A 19033-nucleotide genomic window follows, 5' to 3' on the forward strand; every position below is an offset into this window, starting at 1 on the left:
TAAGCAGATTTCACTCCAAAAACTTTCCATTAGTTTTTCAACAAACCTCGTATAGCTTGCTGCTCAAGTTAGACAAAGGACTTGCCGGATAAAGTACCATCGTCCACAGTACAATTAATGCAGTGTACGCGTGTGTGTGGTGGCGCAGGGTGCTGCAACTTCCCCCAGTGTACCTCTGCCACACATTACACATTTGGCAGTATTTTTACAGGATGTGCGAGTGTACTCCTAGTGCTGCATTTCATTCAATATACAGGGCCTTACACTGACAATCTCACAGCTCATCCGGATCTCTGATAAGCACTCCACATGATCAAATGTAAGGAGAACTGAACTGGTAAGCACTAACATGTTATCCATCTTCTCCATGCCCTCTTCACTAATGCTGTCAAGCAGCTGGATGGTAATACCTCCACACTAGTGATGCAGTGTTTGTTGGACCTCCACGTAAATGGGTACCTGTGGCAATTAGCGAGAACACAAGTCCATTGGACATGCAGTTGTTTTCAGTCCTGGTTGAATAACAAACAGATTTAATTTAACAAAAATCTGCCATTTTCCTGTGCATGACACTACTGTGCAATGAGTTGTAACTGGAAGATTTGTCAATTCCTTGGCTTCAGCCAATTTCTATTTGATTGGGTGATCGTTTTGGCGTACACGATGCAATTTTATCCACCCCACAATTCCCAGCATCTCCGATGCCAAACTCTTTTCTTCTAGAGATCCCCCACATGAGGATACTGAGCCACTTTAGATGATTTTTCATAGCTCTGGCCACACCTCCTGGATACCAGGTAGAGGGACCAATTGCTAATTTTGAAAGTGAAAGCTCAGGCAATCATCCCTCCACAGTCCCAACCTTTACTAATGGGTATGCAAGCCCTACCTGTCAACCTAGGTGCTGGGAATTATGCTTTACACTGTCACCCTCAATGCGCCCGATGCAGGGGGAGGAAGAGAGGTGGAAAGCAGAACCTCACACTCTGACACAGAGTGAGAAAATAAAAAGACAGTGAACGAGAAAAGAACAGATAGACATCCTGCACATAAAAATAGTTTGTTGTAGAGTCAGAATTGAGCAAGAAGGACCTAGAGTCAAAGATGAAGATAGAAGATGGGACCTGGCACGCGAAAGAGGCAGTGACACCAGTACAAGCTGGGGACGCAGTGGGCACCGACTACTTGCTCGCCAGAATGGCCCTCCTTATGGAAACGAAAGCAAGTGGCAACAAAGATCATTTTATGCACTCGAGGACTCACCTGAAAGTCTCATTCGGGACAGTGAAGAGAATGTTATGACATTTACCGAGGGATCAGCTACAACCAAAACATAACAACCAATGTTCTACTAGTGAGTAAGACATTTCATTAAACAATAAATTTAGTTCACAATTTTCTATCTTTTTAATAAATTAATTACTTTGTACAAGAGATTAGTTATTTCAATGGGTGCAGAACAGAAAGGATGACATGCCAGTCGATTTTAGGACTAATGACATTGCTGACTGCTCATTTGTTTTTTTCATTACTTTAAACTTTATTTTTAAGGTGCTATGAGGTATTTTTAAAAGTAAGCTCCTTTTTTACATTATAAAAACCACACATATTTGTTGAAACAATTTTATTATTACACAAAAGCGTGAAGCTTAATCTAATTTTGAACATAATTTGTACCATCATTATGGCACTTACAATAATCAGCAAGTAATTTACAAACTCCATTCCAATAAAAATCTGCCATTCAATTTGTCACTGACTGCTAAATGATTGTTTTGATATCACCACAGGTGCTGGGACACTGGCCATCTAAGTACTTGATTACAGTAACCACTCCAGAGTTTTTTGAAGTGTATACAGATAGCCGCTCTCACTTTGCCTGCAACATGTAACTAGTGGATTGAGTAGCTCGTTAACTGTTGTTGCCAGTTCCAAGCCTGGGTAAAGGAGGAGGGTGGCGTCAGGAAGGGCATGCGGCCAAAAAAAAAAAAAAAAAAAAAAAAACCAAAACAATGGTGTATACTTCTCAAAGTAAATGTTCCGGAGCAATAGTATTCCAATCAGATCTTGGGGGAAGACATTTTGTGAAGAATCCAACAAAAGAAGAGGGCACAAAAGAAGCAATGAAGTGTAAAATCAGAGTCAGAACTTTAAACATTGGGAAATTGAAGGGAAAGAGTCGAGAGGTTGTAGAGATGGTGCAAAGAAGGAAGGTAAATATGCTGTGCTTACAAGAGACTAGGTGGAAGGGTGAGAAAGCCGAACTATTGGCAGAAGGATACAAGTTGTTCTATAGCAGTGCAGACAAAGAGTCCAGAAATGGAGTAGGGATTATTGTGGATAACAATCTAAAAGAGGAAGTCTGTACAGTGGACAGAATCAATGACAGAATCATGAGCGTAAAATCATATAAAATATTAGAGGAGATGTCATCACAGTTCTAAGTGTGTATGCACCCCAGACAGGGTGTTCAGAGGAAATGAAGGATGAAGTCTGGAAAATCCTAGATGGAGTAACAATGGAAATACCAGACAATGAAAGGGTGATAATTGCGGGAGATTTAAATGGACACGTTGGTAAGAGGAGGAGTGGGGAAGATAGAATTCACGGTGGATGGAGCTACGGAGAAAGAAATGCAGCACGGCACAAGATTGCAGAATACACTGTATCTTTTGACCTAATGATCGCCAATACCTACCTTCAATCGTACAGGAGCGGAGACCGTAAAAGTCAGACAGACTACTTGTTGTCCAGAAGGAAACACACAAAGGAAATAAAGAATACCAAGGTTATTTACAGCGAACATGTGGCTGCGTAACACAAACTTGTAGTGGCCAATTGTGAAATGGTAGTGGAGAAAAGACATAAATGTATCACGCAAGGAGAACAAAGGAGAAAGTGGTGGAAACAGAAAGAAGAGGTGTTGCGAGAAAAATTCAAGGAAACAGTATTAAGAGAAGGAGTGGTGGAGTTATAATAGCAATCTAATTACAAAAGCTGGAAAAGAAGTGCTGGGTGTAACAACAGAAAAGGGACCACCAAAAGATAAGGAGGCACGGTGGTGGAACGAGGGGGTTCAGAAAGCGATACAAGCAAGAAAGATGCATAAAAAACAATGGGACTTAACAGGAAGACAGGAGGATAGGGAAGCCTACAAGACCGCAAAAAAGATGGCAGAAAGAGCAGTGGCAAAAGCAAAGGCTGAGGCAACGGAAGAGGCATACGAAGGGCCGGAAAGAAGACAGGACGGCAGGCAACTCCTGTGGATCGCTAAAGCAAGAGATACGTTGACTGAGGACATAACATCAATGAGGCAGATAAAGAATCGGGTGTAGTAGTATACGACCTTGAGAAAATCCCGAATAGGTGGTGGGAGTACTTTGAAAGGCAATTGAATGAGGAAAATGTACGATAGAAGTATGAGGATGGAGATATAAATGACAGAATGACCCAAAGTATCTGTAGGGAAGAAGTCGAGCACGCGATGAAGTAAATGAAAAATGGGAAGGCCCTAGGGGCAGACCAAATCCCAATAGAAGTATGGAGAAGTCTGGGAGAACATGGAACTGATATTCTCTGGGATCTAATGCAGAAGATCTGGAAAGGAGAAAGAATGCTGCATCCGTGGAGAAGAAAAATACTGGTTCCCATATATAAGGGGAAAGGGGATATCCCAAACAGTGACTATTATTGAGGGATAAAACTGATGTCCCAAACAATGAAGACCTGGGAAAGGATAACTGAGAAGTTGCAGCTAGAAACTGAAGTATGCGAAGAACAGTTTGGAGTTATGCAGGGAAGAGGAACAACCGATGCAATATTTGCACTAAGGCACAGAGAAGTACAAGCTGAACTGCATATAGCCTTTATCGATCTTGAGAAGGCATACGATAGAGTGCTGAGGCGAGAAGTAAGGAGATGTCTTAGAAGTAAATGCCTGCCAGAAAAATATATCAGGGTGGTAGAAGACATGTTTGAAGGTGCAATGACACAAGTCAGGAGCAGTGCAGGTGCAACAAAGGCATTTCCAGTGAGAGCAGGACTACATCAGGGATCGGCTCTCAGCCCATATCTCTTTGACCTTGTCACGGATGTACTAGTCAAAGATGTGAGAAAAGAGGCACCTTTGAGCATGATGTTTGCCGATGATGTTGTAATCTGTGAATCCACCCAGTAGGCACTTCAAGACAAGCTTGACCAGTGGAGAAAAGCTCTAGAGGAAAGGGGAATGAGAATCAGCAGGATGAAAACAGAGTATATTTGTACAAAGGATGCCAAAGATCTATGTACGAGGTGCATTCAAGTTCTAAGGCCTCCGATTTTTTTTCTCCGGACTGGAAAGAGATAGAAACATGTGCACTGTTTTAAAATGAGGCCGCTTTCATTGTCAATACGTCCCAGAGATGGCAGCACCGTACGGCAGATGGAATATTACCGCCAGCGGCGAGAATGAGAGCTGTTTTAAATACTTAAAATGGCGACGTTTTCCTTACTTGAACAGCGTGCAATCATTCGTTTTCTGAATTTGCGTGGTGTGAAACCAATTGAAATTCATCGACAGTTGAAGGAGACATGTGGTGATGGAGTTATGGATGTGTCAAAAGTGTGTTCGTGGGTGCGACAGTTTAATGAAGGCAGAACATCGTGTGACAACAAACCGAAACAACCTCGGGCTCGCACAAGCGGGTCTGACGACATGATCGAGAAAGTGGAGAGAATTGTTTTGGGGGATCGCCCAATGACTGTTGAACAGATCGCCTCCAGAGTTGGCATTTCTGTGGGTTCTGTGCACACAAATCCTGCATGACGACCTGAAAATGCGAAAAGTGTCATCCAGGTGGGTGCCACGAATGCTGACGGACAACCACATGGCTGCCCGTGTGGCATGTTGCCAAGCAATGTTGACACGCAACGATAGCATGAATGGGACTTTCTTTTCATGGTTGTGACAATGGATGAGACATGGATGCCATTTTTCAATCCAGAAACAAAGCGCCAGTCAGCTCAATGGAAGCACACAGATTCATCGCCACCAAAAAAATTTCAGGTAGCCGCCAGTGCTGAAAAAATGATGGTGTCCATGTTCTGGGACAGCGAGGGCGTAATCCTTACCCATTGCGTTCCAAATGGCACTACGGTAACAGGCGCATCCTACGAAAATGTTTTGAAGAACAAATTCCTTCCTGCACTGCAACAAAAACGTCCGGGAAGGGCTGCGCGTGTGCTGTTTCATGAAGACAACGCACCCGCACATCGAGTTAACGTTATGCAACAGTTTCTTCGTGATAACAGCTTTGAAGTGATTCCTCATGCTCCCTACTCACCTGACCTGGCTCCTAGTGACTTTTGGCTTTTTCCAACAATGAAAGACACTCTCCGTGGCCACACATTTACCAGCCGTGCTGCTATTGCCTCAGCGATTTTCCAGTGGTCAAAACAGACTCCTAAAGAAGCCTTCGCCGCTGCCATGGAATCATGGCGTCAGCGTTGTGAAAAATGTGTACGTCTGCAGGGCGATTACGTCGAGAAGTAACGCCAGTTTCATCGATTTCGGGTGAGTAGTTAATTAGAAAAAAAATCGGAGGCCTTAGAACTTGAATGCACCTTGTATTAACCTGCAAGGAGAACAACTGATGCTGGTCAATAAATTTAAATACCTGGGCTCTTACATGCAAAGTGATGGAGGACTGGAGGATACAGCACAGGATAAACAGTGGATGGATGAACTGGAGGAAACTGAACTGAGTACTGTGTGATAAGAAGGTTAGCTGCAGAATGAAAGGAGAGCTTTACAAGTCTGTGGTGAGGCTACGATGCTGTGTAGCGCAGAAACTTGGCCCATTACAAAAACCCAACAGAAAAAGATGGAAGTAGCAGAAATGAGAATGTTAAGGTGGATGAGTGGAGTGACAAGAAAGGATAGACTAAGGAATGAGTACATCATGGGAACAGTGAAAGTGGGGCCCATAGCGAAGAAGATCCAAGAAAGTGGGCTAAGATGGTCTGGACATGTGTTGTGCAGAGAAGAGGGGAGTACTGCATGGGAAGAAGAGTTGAAGACCTAGAAATCAAAGGATCAAGGAGAAGAGGAAAACGGAAACTGAGATGGAAAGACACGGTAGCAGGGGACCTAGGGGAGGATGGGTGGCTCAGAGGAGAAGCACTGGATAGGCATCTATTGAAGAGAAGGATCCAGCAAAGCAACGCCAACCCCACATGATGTGGGAAAAGGATGAGATGATGATGATGATGATGATGATGATAGTCACTCTCATGAAACAAAGAAATCCCTTGACTAATCTATCTCTGCCTTTAGCTTTGGATTGATCAACATAGTTTCTTCAGGTTTCACAATACATCTCAGAACTGATTTTGTCACACTGAATCAGAAGTTACTTAAGCAAGCAACATCTCCTGCCTATCCCAGAACACAGAGCATATGATTTTTTGGGCTGAAATTGTTTATGTGAACTTCATTTTCTTTTGTGATGTTGAATACCAGCATTCTGTGCATTTATAATTTATTAATTAAGGTTTCCATCAGAGATGAATGTAATGTTTTTATTAGTGACTCATTTTGAACATTTTCATTCACTCTCACCCCATTACCTACATTAGAAGGCACCATGTTATTAACAAAATGTGAAATCCAAAATTTCAAACATTCTGTGTGCACTGATTAATGATGTGTAATCACTCTTTTATGGTGTACCTGCATTTGTAATAGTCCACTGTACATAATACACTTGTTTTTACATCATATCAAAATAACAAATGTTTTCTAACTGCGTTACAAGTGTCTTGGTACATTTAAAATTCAATTTGCATCTTTAGTTGTTCAGGCAAAAAAAATTTACATGTGTCTTCAGTTATTTATTATGTGTTCAAATGCTCTGTCTCTCCAGAGATCATAGTGTGATAACTAAATACATAGATACCACTTTGATAAATGTCTCAGACATTATTGCACTATTTCGTAATTTACTGATATGTCGTCAGGTAACTTCTTTACTCAAAGTTGATCAAATATTATTCACGCTGTGAGACAAATTAGGTACAAGACATAGTAATAAAATTAGTGGGCTAATTAGTAATCTACATTTATAACTATATCTACATGGCTACTCTGAAGTTCACATTAGTGCCTGGCAGACGGTTCATCAAACCACCTTCACATTATTTATCTATTATTCCACTCTCAAACAGCGTGTGGAAAAAACGAACAGCTGTATCTGTCTGCCTGGACTCTGATTTCCCTTATTTTATTACAATGATCATTTCTCCCTAGTTAGAATGGTGTTAACAAAATATTTTCTAAATCGAGGAGGAAGTTAGTGACTGAAATTTCCTGAGGAGATCCCACCGCAATAAAAATGTCTTTGTTTTAATGATTTCCATCCCAAATCCTAAAGTGTGTCCATGACACTCCCTCCCCTATTTCTCGATAATATAAAATGTGCTGCCCTTCTTTGAACTTTCTGATGTACTCAGCTAATCCTATCTGGTAAGGATCCCACAATGTGCAGCAGCACTCCAAAAGACGGACAAGTGTAGACTAGGCAGACTCTTTAGTAGATCTTTTACTATTTCTATGTACTACCAACAACACACAGTCTTTGATTCGCCTTGTCTACAACATTTTCTATTTGTTCTTTCCAATTTAAGTTGCTCGTAATTGTAATTCCTATGGATTTAGCTGAATTTACGACCTTTAGATATGATTGATTTATCACATAACTGAAGTTTAATGGAAACCTATTACCGCTCATTTGGATGACCTCACACTTATCATTATTTAGGGTCAGTTGCCAATTTTCACACCATACAGATATCTTAATTAAATTGTTTCGCAATTCATTTCTATTTTTTGATGACTCTACTAGACAATAAACGACAGCATCATCTGCAAACAACCTAGTTCAGAGTGGTTGCTAAATCATTTAGATACATACAGAGCAGCAGAAGGCCTATTACACTACCCTGGAGAATTCCATAAATCAATTCTGATTTCCTTGACGACTTTCCGTCAGTTACTATGAACTGTGACCTCTTTGACAGGAAACCATTAATCCAGTCGCACAACTGAGATAATATTCCATAAGCAGGCAATTTATCAGATAGTGTCAAAAGCCTTCTGGAAATCTAGAAGTAGGAATAAATTTGAAATCCCTTGTCAATAGCACTCAACACTTTGTGTGAGTAAAGAGTTAGTTGTGTTTCACAAGAATGTTTTTTCCTTTTTTAAGTGCATGTTGACTATGTGTCAATAGACCATTCTCCATTCTCTTCGAGGCAAATCATAATGATAATGATTTTAGATGAGGGGCACTCAACATCGTGGTCATCAGTGCCATGACAAAAAGTTGGCATGCCAATCTCATAAAAGGAGGGGGGGAATCGATGCTCTCCCCACGAGCGGATCAGTTTATAATGCATTAAAGTCTGTCTCCCTTCCCCACCAATTTAAGAGTGAGGCCTGACAGTTCACAAAATTTCATCACTCTTGCAATGACGGAATCAGTATCGGCCAGGACGGTGGGCAGATCTCCGTCGAGATTGAGGACTGCTCAGATATTGGCCATGTTGGCAAAATATGCTGAACTAAAAGTGGCACAGTAGAATCCTCACAGAGCGGTGGATCCTCTCGCCAGAGGAGGAAGCTGTGTGTTAAAGGGCCATGTCTGATGCACAGCTCGGTAAGCAGAACCTTCCGACGGTGAGGCTGACACGAAATCCACCATACCTTTGTGGTCTATATGAGCAACCACTGTTTATTTTATGTCACATTCAACCATTTAATCTCATACTGACACAAGATGCGTCTGTCAGAAAATGATATGATATGGCATGCAACAAGATGGGAAACTGATGGACACCACCATCCTCACATGCTTCCTAGGCAGCTTTGTTGGCCGTGTCATTTTCCTGTATCCCAATGTGGCCAGGTACACAGCAAAAGCTCACGTCCTTACAACGGTGTTGGAGCTGCTGTACGGATACGTGGATGAGCTGAATCAAGTGGTCTACTGGATACATTTGGTGAAGTGCTTGTATTGCATTAAGCAACTCGGAACAGACAAGAAACCTCGTACAGTGACGTCTGTGAATCTCTCCAGTGCAACCATAATGCCATACAACTCAGCATCATAATTTGTAAATGGTTCCAGAATATGCACTTTGAATGCCCTATCAGGGAAAACAGAGGAACAACTAAGGACATTCTCTTTCTGGGATCTATCTGTATAAACTATGATAAAACTGTGGTATCCATTTAAAATGGAAGAAAACAAAGTTGAGAAATGCAATCTGGAATATAAGTTTTCATCCATCATGCCAAGCTTAAAATCGCTTTGAGCCTCTGAAGACACCAAGGCAGCAACACGCTGCATCTCTGGCTGTATATTCAGAGGCCTGATAGATCCAGATCCTTGAGACAGTCAGTAGTATGTAACCCCAACGGCACGGTCACATAGGGCCGATTACTGTTCAAAGTTAGGTTAGCTCACTGCACTAAATGCCAATGACTGAGATTACGCAGTGACTTTGAGTGCCTGTCGAGCTAGAAAAATACATTGCCGATGCACCCGCCCATCTTTCCCCACTACTCTCTTTTTTCGCTCCTTTTTCCCCCCACCTCTCTGCCCCATAAAGCTCCTGACGCTGTGCCTGTTGGCATTCTAGTCCTTGTACACTCTGCCACACAGCATTCATCTCTCTCTACCCATACCCTACTATCCCTTCCCCTCCCCTGGCTCTCCAGATTCCTGCTTGCATCCCATTTTATAGTTGCATTCTGAACTGAGATATGCTAAGAGGTGGCAGTAATGTGTGCACAAGGTGTGATAGCGTGCGTGTATGAACGGTGTGTGTTTTTCTTTTGCTGATGACAGCTGTGGCCAAAACCTCTATGCAAGTGTCTTAACTGTGCCTGACTGCAGCTTAACATGTCTTCTTTAAGTAGCAATCTATCTTTTCCTACATTGTTGATATTCCTACCTGCAGTTTCCATTTGAAATTAGACTCAAGTGTTCTTTGAACCTTTCAGCAATTGTATCATTCCAGTTGGGAGGTCAGTAAAAGGATCAAATTATTACTTTATTTACAAATGTTATAGCGATATTCCTAGATCTATGTTCTTCCTGTGTTCAACCTGCAACCTTTGAGACTGAAGACAATGACACGCTAGACACAGAACAAACTCAAACTCACTGTTTTACTAATAGGATAGTAAACCTAGTCAATATAGAATTTTCTAAAGAGGAAGAGCCGTATGCAATTTCTGTTAATTCCACATGAGAAAGACTAATTAACATGAATCCCACACTCCCTCCAGCCAATGCCTTCATAAAATTCTACAAAGAGAGCAAAAGTATGTACATGATTATTGATGGAAGAGAGGCTCCAATGACAGAACTGAAAAGGTTGTTGTGTAAAAAACTAGTGAGTTCACACAGATTTCCAATGGACTATAGTGTATCTAGTAGTGTAGTGACCTGCAAATCACTGACAGCATGCTACTAGCATCATTTGACACAGTAGACCTATATCCTAAAGCACAAATAGATGAAACTTTAAAAACAATAAGAAGAAATTTAACACACTATGGCACTGTGGGAAAGGACAAAATAATACAATTCCTCGAACTACTGGAATTTAGCTTGAGTTTTAATTCCTTTGAATTCAGTGAGAAAGTGTACCGACAGAAGCATGATTTGGTGATGGGCAGCTGCCCCCCTGGGACATATTTATCAATAATATAGAGACAGCAGTGTTTCAGAATAGCTCACTCCTGACAAAGAAGATAGTTACTGTGTGCACAAACTTTATACAGATGATACATTCGTTGTAATAAAGGGAATGGGAAAGGGATCTTAATGACTTTTAACCAGCAGTATTGCAGTATTACACACACAATGTAAAATCCAAGATGGAATGTAACAACATTATGAAAAGGATAGTTGCTACTCACCATGTAGCGGAGATGCTGAGTTGCAAATAGTCACAACAAAAAGACTGTCACAAAACGAGCTTTTGTCAAACAAGGTCTTTGTCAAAAACAGACAACACACACACACACACACACACACACACACACAGTGACCACAATCTTTGGCAGCTGAAGCCACATATAGAAGAAAAAATTATTACACTGAAATATTATGGCTGTACTATGGAAAAGTTAGTGCACACTTTCCTTAAGCAGTACAAAACAGCATTTGAACAGCAGGTCAATTAAGGTTTAAAGTAAAACATGAAAATGTAAAGAATGAAAAAAGTATTTAGCATCTGGTGTATTTGATGTGTACAGAATACAATGTGGAACATGCGATCGTTTCTATACAAGCCAAACTGGTCAGAATTTTATAAGTAGATACAAGAAAGACATCAGCCAAACAACAAGACTGCTTTCGGGCCATCATTTCTGAAGCACAAAACATACTGCATGTGATACTGAAAATACTATGAAAAATTTACACACAGCACCCACAGGAATGAATTTAGAGATATCCAAAGTGTGGGAAATATATAATGTGGAAGATAAAGGAGGCAGACAAACTGGTGAACAAACAGTCTGAATTTCGAATTTAAATATTAATGATTCACGATTCAGTAAATCAGTTAACTGGTGACATATCAGCAAATTGTGAAATAGTGGAACAATGTCTGAGACCTTTATTGATGCTGTATTTAGTTATAACATTATGATCTCTGGAGAGACAGAGTATATGAAAACACAATAAACAACTGAAGATGACTGTCAAAATTTTATGCATAAACAACTAAAGATGCAAATTGAATTTTAAATGTACCAAGACAATTGTAGTACAATCAATCATCATTTGTTATTTCGATCTAATGTAAAAACAAATGTATTATGTACAGTGAAACATTACAAATGCAGGTACACCATAAATGAAAGATTACACTACTGTAATCAGTGCCAACAAAATGTTTGAAAATTTTGAATTTCACATCTTGTTAATAGCCTTGTGCCTTCTAATGTATGTAATGGTTTGAGATTGAATGAAAATGTTTGAAGCTAGTCACTAATAAAAATATTACATGCAACTCTGACAGAAACCTTACTTAATAAATTACGAATATACTGAGTTGTTGATCCTTATACCAATGCAATATACGAATTACTTAAATTCCATGGGTTGTCGTTTCAATTCTGTTCACCGTATTTTGTGTTCAACAACAATTTAGCTTAGAAATTCATTACCTCTAGTACAGTATCACTCAAGGAAATTCAAAGCACTGGCCACTAGACTGCTTTTGAGGTAGTTTCAGTATTCTGTAAATATTTCACAAACACCACTTCCCGGTACTTGAGGAATAGTAACATCTGTTTTTGTGTACCTTTGGGTCAAATAACTACACCGAGTAGTTAGTGATGATAGAGGGTTGCCCTTTTGCGCTCCATCTTTAAGATTAGCACAGTCATCTTCAAGTCATTTAACCCATTTCTTTACCATTCCCTTGCTCAGAGAAAACTCCATAAGTTCACAAACTTGCTGGTGAATTTTGCTGGCTTTCATGTCTTCTACACACAGAAAATGCATCACTGTATATTTCATAATCAATAGGACTTTCAATTAATGAGGGCAATTTAAATAAGCACAAACAAATGTAAATACAAAGAAAAGATTCTCTTATGACGTTTGTGGGTAACCAACAGATGCAGGTACATAGCACCAGCAGCAATATCTAGAGATGGTACTCACTTGAAAAAAGATGCCTACTACCTTATTTACCATTCTCAGAGTTGCAAAACAACAAAATCAAATTAGATACATGAGTATTTACACAAGATTTTCACCTTTGAACACTCCGTCTTGGTCAATTCCAGCCTCATCTAAACCCTGTGCATTGATAAAACGTACTCTTATAACTCCTTTCAGTGCTTGTGATGGAAGCATAGCTAGCTGCCTGTATCCATCCTCAACAATTCGAGATCTGTGAAAAGTAAAATGATTCCCATATTAGTTAAATAAATTATCACATTTAGAAAATAAAGTACATCAAAACAAAATATTCATAAAATTATTGGAACACACCGAATTATGCCATCTTTTTGACCAACAACTGAACTGTCATCCATACGATCTTCTTCTTATTTTCTTATTTTGTGGCTCTATAGGTTCATTCTATATCACTCATCTGTGCCAAATGGCTCATCCATCTAGACTTGGTCGATTTCTCACGACTGTACTTCCTCCACGTTCCTCTTTCACAGGTCGGTCCAGTGATTCTTCGAACCATCTTTCCCTCAAAGACATCTAACATACTATCTTTTGAGTTTAATGACCAAGTTTCCGAGGCATATGTAAGCACTGGTCTCATAAGTGTTTTGTAAACAGTTAATTTGGTAATACAAGTTCCCTGACGTAAACAGTTTTTAATGCAAAATAGGCTTGCTACCGTTATTAATGTCTATTTAATTTTGTAAGAGGTGTCATTCGAGTAGGTGGTGGTCGATTACGGATATTTAAACTCCTTCACTCTCTCAAAGTGTAGCTGCCCAAAGTATTCAGGGTAACATGTTGTCCTTACATGCTTTCCCAGGAGGCATACACTGAGGTGACAGTGTCTACAGTGTGCTGAGGATACCAAATTTCAGGCATTATCTCTTACCGCAAACAACAGATTGCGAGACGGCCTTCACTTAACGACCACGAATAGGGGCATTTGCGAAGACTTGTCAGCATTTTCAGACGAGCAATACGGCAGGAAGTAACTGCAGAAATCGACACGGGACATATCTGTTAGGACAGCGGAGCAAAATTTGCCATTAATGGGCTGTGGCAGCAGATGACCAACACGAGTGCCTTTACTAACAGCACGACACTGCTCGCAGTGCCTCTCCTGGGCTCACGACTGTGTGGGTCGGACCCTAGATTATTGGAAAACTGTGGCTCGGTCACATAAGTCCTGATTTCAGTCGGTAAGAGATGACGGTAGGGTTCAAGTGTGGTGCAGACCCGTCTAAGCTGTGGACCCGAGTTGTTAACAAAGCACTGTGAAAGCTGGTGGTGGCTCCATTATGGTGTGGCCGTCTTCACATTCTCTGGTCCAACTGAACCAATCGTTGACTGGAAATGGTTATGTTTGGCTACTAGGAGACTTCATGTTCCCGAACAACAATGTGATTTTTATAGATGACAATGCCCCATGTCATTGAGCCACAACTGTTCGTGATCGGTTTCAAGAACATTCTGGACACTTCGAGGAAACAGTTTGGCCACCCGGACCACCCATCGTCAGTCCCACTGAACATTTATGGGACAATGTCGAGAGATTGTTTGTGCACAAAATCCGGCACCGGCAACACTTTTGCAATTATGGATGGCTGTACAGGCAGCACGCCTCAATATTTCTGCAGGGGACTTCCGACAGCTTGTCAAGTCCCTGCCACATCGAGCTGCTGCCGCACTGTGTTGGGCAAAAGGAGTTCTGCCGCAGAATTAGGAGGTATCCGTCACTTTTTACACCTCACTGTATATATTTTGTTTCGTGCTGGACGATATTCAATAATGTACTCGTACTGGCATCTTCGAGTACGATGAGTGTCTCCTACACTGCACCTAAAACAAAATTCACATACAAATCCAACCATCGTTCCATAAAATTCTGAGAGAACTTTTGGATGTTTGTAACTTCTTGTCACTATATTTTGCCCCAGAGTCTTCTGGCCATCTCATTTGAAAAGCATCGTTCAATATGCCTTAGACAAACGTGTTTTGAGTAAGGTCTTAAGGGATATGAAAGATCCACTGTGGTTTAATAGTCACGTTAGGAACCTGCTACGTAAACAAAGAGAGCTTCATCTCAGATTCCAGAGAAATTCACATCCCTTAAGACCTTACTCGAAACATGTTCATCTGAGGCATATTGAACAATGCTTTTCAAGTGAGATGGCCAGAAGACTCTGTGCCGAAATATTGTGGCAGGAAGCTACAAACATCTGGCAGTTCTCCCGAAATTTTATGGAACAGTATGTACACCGCGAAAGTTTTAAATCTCACAAACCCAACCATTGTTTTTAGCATATGATGGTAAGTAACCTGCCTCTTTGGTCAGCAGTCATCTTGCACTAAGGGAATACTTAAAAGTTGATTAAATAACAGTTGACAGTATTCATTTACACGCTTTCACTATTAAGAATGATCTTTGTTGTTACTGTGTTAATTAAGTTTAATTTAATGATGTATTATATTGCTTTAACACATCAACATTATAGAACCCTTTACTTAACCGATTTCTGCACTGACCGAGAAAACTGCTTTGAGATGTGATACATTTAAAACTTTGTTAGGACTGCTATATCGAGGGAAAAACTTGTGTGTTTCTTTCATCATATTTGAGCTACGGTGTACTTCCTTAATTAGTATCAAGTCATCCACATCAAAGTTAAGTGTCATAGCTTTTTCATTACATTTATGTAGCTGTTTATCTGCTGTTCACTGTAAATTTTTATTTTACAACATTGTCTACGTTGTCTCGTTATCATTATTGTGTGGCCATTTAAAGAATTTCAACAGGGGGTCGCCTATGAATTTACCCTGCAGTATTTCAATGGGAGATAAACCTGTAGACACGTGTGGAAGTTAACTAAGTACTACCTTGAACTCTGGTATTTTCTGTCCCCAACTGTACGTTTGTTTGAACAATATGTCAATGTGTCCTACATAACCTACTGATTTCTTTCATGATACATTCAGAAGGGTTGCTTTGTGAGTGGTATTCTGAGATAGCAATGCGTCTAACACTTTTCCATGCTAAAAGCTCTTCAAAGGCTTTACTCACAAACTGTGGGCCATTGTCTGTCAACAATCTCTGTGGCTTTCCTATATCTGAGAAATATTCCCACAGACATCTAATCACTCTCTCTCTGTGTTGGCATGGTTGATAGGATAGAGTTTAACATAATTGTACCAACACTCAACTAGTACAACTGGCAGTTGGCAAGAAGGCAGCTAGGAAGAGGAGGTATTCATACAGTTTTACTTTGCGTATATGCAACAGATTTGACCAACTGTCAGAGTTGAGTGGAGAGGAGCCTCACGTAGCAGTAGATGTAAGGAACATGCAGCAGTCCTCAGCAATTAGGAGGCCTAGGTTAGCTGCAAAGTCTAGCAGAAAGAAGAAGGTTCTACTACTAGGTAGTTCTCACGATAGGGGTGTGGGCCAGCAGTTGCAGAAAGTGTTGGGGAGTGAGTACCAGGTCACCAGCATTGTGAAGCCTAGTGCAGGGTTGGCTCAAGTGACTGACAGCATAAGGGAGTTATGCAGGAATTTTACTAAGAAGGGTCAGGTAGTGATAGTGGGCGGAGCAGGGAACAGTCTCGATAGGGACGGGGAATATGATGTGAGTGGTGACTTAGTTAAGACAGCTACTCAAACTGGTGGCAGTAATGTGCATTTCATGCAAGTGTTTCAGTGTCATGATCGGCCTCACCTTGATGTGGCTGTTGGGTGCGTTAATGTTGGGCTGGGGAGGGCACTGATGGCGGAGGGCATGGATCACATCTCAGTGGTGCCAGTTGGGTCTATCAGTAGATCAGGTTTCACTAGGCATGGCCTGCACCTCAATAGGTATGGGAGGGGAGGCTGGCTAAGCTTAAATGTGACAGTGTAGTGGGTGGTGGTGGTGGTGGTGGTGGTGGTGGTGGTAGTGGGGTCACTCACGGAAAAATTCCTGTAGTAGTTGGTGTTAGAGCTGCAACTTTTTTAGACTGAAGTCAGCTGATAGGTATACATAGTTAAAGGAAGTCCCTGTAACTAAGGGCTCACCTTCCGAGGATGCAATGTTTCCAAGTAGAGAAGGATTTAGCATATTTCATCAAAATATAAGAGGTATTAAAGATAAAGTTAGTGAACTGCTTATAGATTTTGTCTCTGAAATTATTGGTATATCAGAGCACAACTTAAATTTAATCTGCCAGGAAGTTTCATATCAGCGCACACTCCACTGCAGAGTGAAAATCTCATTCTGGAAACATCCCCCAGGCTGTGGCTAAACCATGTCTCCGCAATAGCCTTTCTTCCAGGAGTGCTACTTCTGCAAGGTTCACAAAAGAGCTTTTGCAAAGTTTGGAAGATAGGATATGAGGTACTGGCAGAACTGAAGCTGTGTGGACAGGTCGTGAGTCGTGCTTGGATAGCTCAGTTGGTACAGCAATTGCCCGCGAAAGGCAAAGGTCCCGAGTTTGAGTCTCAGTCCGGCACACAGTTTTAATGTGCCAGGAAGTTTCATATCACCACTTAAATAATTTGACAACGCAGAGGCTTCTTTTACCAGGATACAGATTAACTGGCTGTTTCTCAAGGAGTTCCTTCTGGGGTGGGGGAGTGGCTATGTACGTATAAAACAGTATTCCATTTGAGCCCATGTGTACCACGACACTGCACTGAGCAGACATCTGAATGTTGTGCAGGGGCAGTTGAATTTAGTGAAACTAAACTTCTAATTGTTGTTGTTTATAGGTCTCCTAACTCCGGCTTCATAGCATTTCTACCCAAGCTAGAGAGGGTTCTTGAGTCCCCTTCCAGGAAGTACCAGAAATTAGTCATATGTGGCGACTTCAATATTAATTTTGTATATGATGGTACAAGTAAAAGGATGTTGGTAGATCTCCTAAATTCATATGATCTGATGCAGACTGTGCTCTTTCCAACTAGGGTGCAGGGGAACAGCAGCACAGCCATACACAATATTTTTATTCATTCTTCATTACTAGATGGGCATTCTGTTAGTAAAAGCAAGAATGGCCTTTCAGTAAAAGCAAGAATGGCCTTTCAGACTATGATGCACAAATTTTAACACTAAAAGGCTTTTGCACTCAAACCGTTGTCATATTTAAGTACAAACTATGTAGGAAAGTTAATTCAACATCAATAGAGTTTTTTAAACCTTGTCAAGGAACAAGAGTGGCAGGATGTTTATAGTTCCGATAAAATAGATGATAAATACAATGCTTTCCTTAACACGTTTCTCATGCTCTTTGAGAGTTGCTTTCCATTAGAACATTCTAAACGGAATACTAGCCGTAATAGGCAGCCCAGGTGGTTGACTAGTGGGATAAGGATATCTTGTAGAACAAAGCGGGAATTATATCAAAATATTAGAAGTAGTCACAACCAAGCTACAGTAGCCCATTATAAACAGTATTGTAAGGTGCTTAAAATGCCATTAGGAAGGCAAAGAGTATGTGGTATGCAAATAGAATAGCTAATTCACAGGATAAAATTAAAACCATATGGTCAGTTTTGAAGGAAGTGTCTGGTCAGCAACACAAGGTCAACGATATAAAGTCAGTTCGTAGTAAAAATATTTCTGTTACTGATAAAATCACATATTTGTACAGTATTTAACAATCATTTCCTGAGCACTGTTGGTGAATTAAATAAACAGGGAATTATATAACTCTCTTGGAAAATGCATTTCTGAGACTGATGTCAGAAATACTTCTCTGTGATACAGACAAGAGGGATATTGAGTCATTAATTAAATCACTGAAGACTAAGGATTCTCATGGTTATGATGGAGTGTCTAGCAGAATATTAAAGTACTGTGCTGTATATGTTAGCCCTGTATTTAGTGATATTTGTAATTTTTCCTATAGGCATGGTCAGTTTCCTGAGCGATTAAGGTACTCAGTAGTAAAGCCGCTTTATAAAAATGGAGAAAGCGATAATGTAGATACTTTTAGAACTATTTCTATGCCATCAGTGTTTGAAAAAGTTATTGAAAAGGCTGTGTATGTAAGGATAATTGATCATTTCATATCACGATTTGCTATCAAATGTACTGTTTAACAACTGAAAACGTTATATTCTCTTTTCTCTGTGAGGTACTGGATGGGCTAAACAAAAGGTTTCAAACGCTTGGCATACTTTTTGATTTAACTAAGGCATTTGATTGTGTTGATCACAAAATACTGCTTCAGAAGTTGGATCATTACGGAATACGGGGAGTAGCTCACTTCAGCAACAGACAGCAAAAGGCCAATATTCACAATGTTGATAA

At 40.5% G+C, this 19033-nt stretch overlaps 1 protein-coding gene across 1 annotated transcript in view; it reads right to left on the reverse strand.

Moving 5' to 3' along the window:
• The window catches only part of LOC126202743 (ubiquitin-protein ligase E3B), a 312843-nt gene that overhangs the window by 138297 nt on the left and 155513 nt on the right, over positions 1 to 19033 (reverse strand). Inside the window, exon 11 of the mRNA XM_049936890.1 lies at positions 12824 to 12960. Coding sequence (XP_049792847.1) covers positions 12824 to 12960 — 137 coding nt within the window. The remainder of the gene's footprint in view (positions 1 to 12823; positions 12961 to 19033) is intronic.

Source organism: Schistocerca nitens, chromosome 1 (assembly GCF_023898315.1).
Source record: "Schistocerca nitens isolate TAMUIC-IGC-003100 chromosome 1, iqSchNite1.1, whole genome shotgun sequence".
In the NCBI taxonomy this organism is placed as follows: domain Eukaryota; kingdom Metazoa; phylum Arthropoda; class Insecta; order Orthoptera; family Acrididae; genus Schistocerca; species Schistocerca nitens.